The 8,536-nt window shown below is 34.1% G+C and overlaps 1 protein-coding gene across 1 annotated transcript; it reads left to right on the top strand.

Moving 5' to 3' along the window:
• The first annotated feature begins 2,460 nt into the window (after window positions 1–2,460).
• On the top strand, window positions 2,461–6,579 carry LOC130954420 (uncharacterized). The gene is made up of 9 exons (XM_057881157.1): window positions 2,461–2,710; window positions 2,804–3,050; window positions 3,173–3,322; window positions 4,395–4,452; window positions 4,537–4,629; window positions 4,778–4,876; window positions 5,251–5,309; window positions 5,798–5,857; window positions 5,951–6,579. The coding sequence occupies exons 1-9, from the start codon at window positions 2,544–2,546 to the stop codon at window positions 6,203–6,205; spliced, it is 1,188 nt and encodes a 395-aa protein (XP_057737140.1). The 5' UTR covers window positions 2,461–2,543; the 3' UTR covers window positions 6,206–6,579.
• Window positions 6,580–8,536: the final 1,957 nt, after the last annotated feature.

Genomic DNA, 8,536 nt, shown 5'->3' with positions numbered 1-8,536 from the left:
GTTCCTGTTCGGTGCATGCACACATAAGTGTGCGTACGCACACAAACCAGAAGTTCTAGTTTTTGCTGTAACTTAAGAAAATTTAATTTTTGCACAAAATTTTTGACGTCCATAACTTCCTCTACAAAATTTTATTTTTCACAAAATTTGTACTATTTTAAATCTTGTAAAATTATCTTTGCTTTGAAATAAAATTCATTCCTATCCAAAATTCGAGGCTCCAGTTATGGACCGCCGAAGTTCATTAAAAATCAAATTTTTCATCTAAAACACCAAACCTCTATTTTTACCACATTTCCAACTCAAATAAAAAATCTCAAGTTTTCAAACTAACCTCAAACAAACTGAATTTAATCCCAATTCTTCTCAATCATTCCATTACTCATTAACATACATATGCCTCAATTTCAACTCCAAGAATTCAAAAATCAACATAGTCTCAAACTTACCCATTAACATAGCATCATTATTCATTCAACACATTACCTAATCAACCATCCACCACATTCATATCATCCAACATCACTCTCACTTATCCACATACAACCCGACATACATGGCATTAACTAAAACTACCAAACATGCAACAAACATATAATTCAACTTATCTTAAGTCGTCTATCCTAAGTTTTCATGAGATATTATGTTTTATATATGAGAAACCAAAACCATACTTTAACTGATTTCCTCATATAACCCAAATACAACTCAATTAGGCAAGGTCCAAGTCTCCACCATCAAAATTCAGCACCCAAAGCTCCTACTAAAGCTTCCAATCTTTTTAATTCTGTTCCAAATCCACTTATAAACTACCTAACACATTTTATCATATCCATGCATATAAACTCAATTTTCAATCACAATTAATTAAAGGATTCACTAGGGTTTAAGGATTCTTATCTTGTATGTGTCTTTAATCAAACAAAAGTCCACTAATTTCTCAAGTTAATTTGACTTTAAAACATCAAATTGACCAAAATCTCAACACCCAAAACATAAAATTTTCGAAATTGGGGGAGGAGGAATTGAAAATAAAAACGTGACTTCCTTACCTAATCAAGTACCGAGCTTTGTAGAGCTAGACAACGCAAACGCGTTGACACAAACAGTGCAGCGATCAGAGTTCGGAGTGAAAAAGTTATGTGGAATCAAAGATTTGAGTGAGGATTTGTAATTGGAGAGTGTTCTTCCCCTTTTTGGCCGAGCTTCAGCATGTTTGCATGAGGAGAGAGAGAGAATGAGCTGAAGCTCATTAAGTTAAGTGGGTTGGTTGGGCCTATGGGTTCGGTTTAGGTCTGGTTTGATCGGTTCGGTCTTTTCGATTTAATTTTGGATCAAATTTTTTAAAATTAGTGTCAAAATTCTTATTTTAATTAGTTCTATCTCATTAAATTATAAAATTTATATTTCCCATTTTTTATTAAAATTTAATTTATTAACTAATTATTCATTAATTTTACAAGGAATAGACCAAACGTTTTTAACCCTGAAACGACATCGTATTACATGAAAACTGGGCGCAGATCTAAAACAACACCGTTTTGATCATTCTGATTTAGCAACTTAACGTGCCACATTAGCATTCCGTTAATGAAAATCTCCCTAAGAATAAACATGAGTCACGATTTAATATTTGGGGTCTCAGTTGGATATATTGAAATTTTTAAATCAAAATTGAGGCCAAATTAAAATTTTGGGGGTAAAATAAGTATTTATTCAACAAGATTCTATTACACTCTCTTCTAAATTTCTAGTACATTTCTATATATTCATCTTAATTTCACAACAAAGACACTAAATTTTGTTACTATTATTTTCTTCAAACACGATTTAAAAAAGGAGAAATTATCATTCTTAAGTTTTTATAATTTTAAAAACTGAGTAGATATTTTTTGGATTTTTTTTTGTGAACGGTCGAATTTTTTTTGAAATAAAAAAATCTATATATTGAATTTTGCTCCAACTTTTTGCACATAACTTCTAAACAATTATCTAAATATAAAATAACAAATATTTATTTACAAAATATTTAAATATTACACGAATACTTAAATATTAAATAATTAAAAATTTTAAAATAATAATAAACTGGAAATTTATATTTTTTTATTAATTTTTAATTTTTAATACTTAAAATTTAGATTTATATATTATAAAATATCATAATATTAAAAATTTTATTTATTATAATAATATTAAAATTTTTTTTGTATATATAATATAATAGTTAGAATTTCAATTTAACTCTTAAACTATTTTGATATTATAACTTTAAATTAATTAATTAATTTTATAGAATTTATAATAAATTTAATAATTTTACAATTTAAATCTTATTACAATTTTAAAATTTTAAGTATTTAATTTATTTTTTTCATTTACCGTAAAAATTTGGATTTTGTTTAACTTGGTCTGCACGGCTAAAATACCCTGGTTGAAAACGTAAAGGAGAGAATGAAGGGGTTTAACAAGGGCTTTATAAGTCCACCCAGATGAACACTACGAAGTGATTGCTGTTCCACAGAGAAATCGGAAGCTTGAAAATGGCGACGACCATTTGGAGAACCAATTCAGCAAGAAACGCAGTTCGCTATTTCACTCAGCTGAGCCGCCAGTCCCATCTCACTCATCGCACAGCTTCTTCCCCTTCTCCTCCCTCTCGATTCTCCTCCCTCCGCCACTTCCGATCTAGTCGCGATCCTATCTCTAGGTTATTTCATGTCTCTTCTCACCTCATTCATTCATTTCCACTGAATTTTTTTGTTTATAGATTTTGTGAAAATTTAATTGATTGATTGTGCAGGAATTATGAGATTATTCCTCCGATGAATTGGGGGATTCGCGTTGTGCCGGAGAAGAAAGCCTTTGTGATAGAGAGATTTGGAAAGTACGTTAAGACACTTCCCTCTGGAATTCATTTCTTGATCCCCTTCGTTGACCGCATTGCTTATGTGCATTCCCTCAAAGAGGAGGCTATTAACATTCCTGACCAATCTGCTATCACTAAAGATAATGTCACTATCCTCATTGATGGTGTTCTCTACATCAAGGTCTTCATTGTTCTTTGTTTTCTTGCATCCCTATTTCATTTATTGGTCAATGGCAAATAATGTTGTTGATAATTATCTATTTAAATTTTGTGTTTATTTAGTATTTGAATTTCTGGGTGCAGATTGTGGATCCTAAGCTAGCTTCTTATGGAGTAGAGAATCCCATTTATGCTGTCATTCAGCTGGCACAAACGACGATGCGTAGTGAGCTTGGTAAGATTACCCTTGACAAGACATTCGAGGAAAGGGACACGCTGAATAAGAAGATTGTGGTAAGTAATTGAGTATAGTTTTCTGTTATTTCCTTTTTTATTCTTACTTAAGGAAGCATCCTAGCTAATTGAATTTCAAGTTGTATGGTGTTGGTGTAAATCTTGGATAAGAGGAACATGGTGCCTCTTTACATGGAACTGTTGGACTTCCTGGAACTGCAGCTGATGTTCTATTTATCATATAGTAATTTTAAAGTCTTATTTGAATTTAGTTATACATGAGGGACAAGTGCGGAAGCATAATGTTCACCAAGTTTGTGACTGTTTTGTTATTAGTCCCTATCCTCCAATGAAATAAACTTGTTTCAATATCCAATTCGGAACCGCTATAAAGTAGTACATTTATTTTGAGAGGCTATTACTATTATAATGGTGACTGTAAATACATGCTAAGTATAAATAAGGCTTATGTTAGAAATATCTTGTCACTGTGTATCATGTATGCTCTTCTACTAAATACCTTATCAATGTGTCAGTGTGTCATGCTGCAAAATTAATTGATTGGAGCATTCTAGCATATGTAATAGCTGAATATCTCTCTTTCTTTGCCCCAATGATTGTTTCTTGAACTGTAGTGGATTTGGAAAGGCACAGTAATATGTTTCGAACATATCTGCAGTAGGGAAATCGAAAATATCCTTCCACAAACATAGATCCTAAGGCTTGCAGTTGCTGGAAAGAAAATATCTCGTCATGCATTTACGCTGTATTCTGATTTCGGGCTAGGACTTAGGAAGTAATTCGATTATTTGATTATGGATTTATAAGCTAGGTTTATTTTCAAAGTGAAAGCAAGCTTACTTTGTTAATCGAATTTGAATATCTTCTTTCAAATCCTGAACATAGTTTCTAAATTTCCTTTGTCCCTTGGTTTCATTTAACAATGATGAGAGAGAATAGACATCAAATAATGGCTATAGGCTTTTCCATCCATAGTTGTTAGACTAGTGTTTTCTTTGTGATGAAGAAAGAAACAGGATTTTCAAATTCTTCTCAATGAACCGAAAGAACAACTCTTTTCACATCTGTATTCAAATAACGAAGATTGATTATATGGAAAAAATTGTTCCAGGAGGCCATTAGTGTGGCTGCTGAAAGCTGGGGGCTGGAATGCCTTCGATATGAAATACGTAAGTTTAACATATTTTATAAACTGAAATGTTTTCCTTTCCCCCTGATTTTGTACTTGACAATATGTGTAATTTTTCTTTCAGGGGATATCTCTCCTCCACGTGGAGTGAGAGCCGCTATGGAGATGCAAGCAGAGGCAGAGCGGAAAAAGAGAGCTCAAATTCTTGAGTCTGAAGGTAATCAAATTGATTTTCCATTTATTGAGAGGTTCTACTGTGATATTTTTACATTAATTCTCATCCTGGAATTGACTTTGGCACCCATGTCATCCAGCTTTTTAAGATTGTGCGTGTACTGGAATTGATGCTGTTTAATGTTAAACAGGAGTGAGACAGGCCAACATCAACATTGCTGATGGTAAGAAGAGTGCAGTGATCCTAGCATCAGAAGCTGGGAAGATGGATCAAGTCAATAGAGCTAAAGGTTAATTTCGTGTTTTGCTCTGTTTCCATCTTTCAATTATGTATCCATATTAATTCTTAAGAAGGATTTGGCATCACCGCTGAGCATCACAGGCAAACTCTTCATACTTATAATGTGTAATATGTATGCTCTCTTTGTGATAAAATGTTGTTTCGTGTGAGAAGGGAGGGGGATGATGAAATGTAGGCTGATGGTCCAAAGTATTACTAGTATTCTTTTATATCGAGCCACCACTTACATAGTGTTCCAATTGGCATACAATCACTTCTCTGTTTCCATTATGTATCCTTTACTTTTTTGAAGAAACTAAATTGTTGCTTTCTCTTGATATCTTTAATCTCTAAATCTTTATAATTACAATTATACTTCTTCAGGTGAGGCTGAAGCTATCCTTCTTGTGTCAAAAGCCCTGAAAGAAATTGGAGGAGCAGAGGTGAGATTTGTCATTTTATTCATATTCCATCTGCTGCATCTTGTGCAAGTAATAAATTATATTTTGGTCCATAACTTCTTAGAATTTTGGCCAATTGTGTAGCTATTTGAATATATTTACCAAAATGGATGCAGCATCTAAATTTCTACTGTTTATTTGCATCTAAATTTCTACTGTTTACATGATGCATTATTTTTTATGTTCGGGGGCTTGGGGCATGCCAGCATTTTTTTTTTGCATGTGTGAGAGAGAGTCATTATTACAGTTTTCATTGCAGTGTCTGGTTGACTATTTTATGTAGTTTTGATTTATTGTGAGAAATCCATAATCAAATAGGCTAGAATGGTGTTTGAGTTGACATCATCTCTGAAACTGATAAAGGAAATCTAGTGTATAGATTTGCTCCTAATTGGCTCACTTATTTTAAATTTTCCATGTATCATGGAATAAAAGGAGGGATGGAATTGATGTTTTCATTTGCTTTGCAGGCAGCAAGTTTAAGGGTTGCAGAGCAATATATTCATGCTTTCAGTAACATAGCCAAGGAGGTAGTAGATTACAAGCTAACTTATATGCAAGGACCATTTAACCCATTTTTTTCACTTTGAAGTTTGTCTTATGTTCTCTTACTTTTTTCTCAGGGAACGACAATGTTGCTTCCTAGCTCTGCATCCAATCCTGCTAACATGATGGCTCAGGCCCTTACTATGTATAAAAGCCTGCTTGGTAATGTTTCCGGAAACAAATCTTCATCAACGTCAGGGCAGTTGGAAGGAAATGATTCCTCTGGCGAGGGTAACGATGAAGGTACTGCAACTAATACTTCAGCTCTGGAAATCCCAGATCATCATGAAAAAATAGGGTTTTCACTTCAGAGACCCAAAAGAAGGGAATAGTCTTTGATTTTGCAAAACTTTGCCATTCTAGTGATTTGATTTGATTTTAGAGAGGGAAGCTGAAGTTTGTTTGGACTTCTGTTGCTAGTTGCTTAGCATTGATCACAGGATACACAGAGAATTTATGACCATATATTCGAAATCTCTTTTCTTCCTAACGGGCAAATATGGCAAGAGAAGAGGAGCAATTCTTCTGTCTATCATGTATATTCATATACTGCTACTCCTTGTTTACTTCCTTAAATAATTCTTGCCTGCACCATTGTTACATAGCTTCATTTGAAGTTATTTAATTTTTCAAAAGGTGGGGCTTGATTATATTTTAACTAATACATAGGAGGTGCTGTAATACCCTGATTCTCCACAGGGTTATTCTCAAAAATTCTGTGATAAGAAATTCGATAAATATCTGAGAATCACCTCATCATAAAATAATAAGGTGGATTTAGACTTGATAAGCGAAAAAAATAGATATATCATGTGAGATAAGAACATATCTTAAGCTAAAAACCGTACCAAACAAACTCTATCTTTTCATAATTAAACCGGTTTTTTCTTCTTCTATTATAAAGTCACGGTTTTCTTTTCTTTTTTCCGGTTCAACCAAACCATACTTTCCTGAAATAAACCAAATCCAAGGAAACTCTTATTAAACTCATCTTCTCTTCTCTTCTCACAATCGAACGTGTTTCAAAGGAAACCATGGTCACCTTTTCATGTAATCAATACTGAGATGTGGTGTTGCAAGAGGAAGAAGCCACGAAGTTTTGCCCCACCAGCTCATTCCTTCCCACCTCCTATAGGTTATATGGATGAGCCAAGCCTTTCAATTTCTCTGGAAACCACACGAAGGGAAGAAAGGAAGCAAGAGTGGCGACTGATCAAGGAAGAGAAGGAGGAAACGTCAACAGGATCATCATCATCTGTGTTCTGTTGCTTTTCCTAATTCAAAGGTTCTACCCTTGTTAAATTTCAATTTCTTTAATTGGTGACCAAATCAATCAAATTCAGCCCATTACAAGAGTAAAACTCCTGGTGCTCTATGTGAAGCTTGGTCAATTGCCTTTATGAATTGATAAAATTCTTTAATTACGTTTGTTAGGATTTTTTCATTTAAGGTAGCAAAAGGACAGACCTTGGTTTGTGAATTCTCGAAGAAAGGTAAGGGATAGTTCATACACAGAATATTATGTTTGTTGTTGTATGTGCTGGTGATGAATGATGGTTCATTATGGATTGATAAATTTTTGTGTGCTTGAATGATGATGATTAATGATTTATTATGTGTATGATTGATGATGAGCTCCTATGAAAAAATTTTTTTGTTTATGATGGTGCAGAAAAATACATGTTCAATTAAGTATATGTGCACTTGTGAAAAGGGTGAATTGATGAGTTTGAACCAAAGTTGCGAGAACCGAACCGGTCAATAAACCGATAAGATGACTGGTTTATTGGTTTAATGGTTGACCAGAATTCAATCGAGATTCAACCGGTTTAGTTAAATATTAAATAAAATTATTAAAAATTTAACATATAACTTCAAATATTTAAATTGAGTAAAAGACAAATAGGTCCCTGACCTTTTAAAATGGGGACATTTTCATCCCTGAAGATTGGAAAATACATTTTGATCCCCCACGTTCTAAAACGGCCGACAATTAAACCCCTCCGTCTGTTTTGGGCCAAAAAGGGCAACGAAGCCAGCTGACATAGAGGGGTAGAGAATGACGTGGCCGTTACGCTTGCTGAAGTGGATTGGGACGAATTTTTAGTGGACAAATTCGTCCCTTAAGTGCCAAACGATGCCGTTTTCAGCATCCCCCAAATTTGAAGCTTCGCAATCCCCATAACACCCAAGAGTGACTCCACATATTACAGAAAACCCTATCAGAACACGAATGCCCTTCTCCCTCCAAAAAAAGAATGACTTCCTACAGTTGAAAGGGGTGGTGTGTGGTCAGTCGACGTTGTTGTTGAAGGTTACGGCAAGCTTTGCGTGGAGAAGAAGCTGCCATCAGCTACAGAGGTAAGGGTGATAATGAAGAGTATATATGTTGTTTAACCGAGAATGCATGGGGTTGGGATATGGGGTGACTGCAAGGTTTTTTTTTGTTAAAAGAATGAGGAAAAGCTATGTGAAGTTAACTGATTTCGAAAATCTAATTAGGTAGGATTTAATCTCTAATTTATGTACTTGTGGATAATGCAGAAGGATGATATGTATGTGGTACCTGTTTTTCACCACGAAGGCCGTTTTGGTAGAAAACCCAATGGAACTCTTGAGTATATTGGTGGAAAAGTTGACAAATTTCCGAAAATGGACTTAGA

Source organism: Arachis stenosperma, chromosome 10, assembly GCF_014773155.1.
Source record: "Arachis stenosperma cultivar V10309 chromosome 10, arast.V10309.gnm1.PFL2, whole genome shotgun sequence".
NCBI classification, from domain to species: Eukaryota; Viridiplantae; Streptophyta; class Magnoliopsida; order Fabales; family Fabaceae; genus Arachis; species Arachis stenosperma.
Note: the sequence above shows the minus strand (reverse complement) of the source record. Positions and strands in the feature narration are given on the sequence as shown.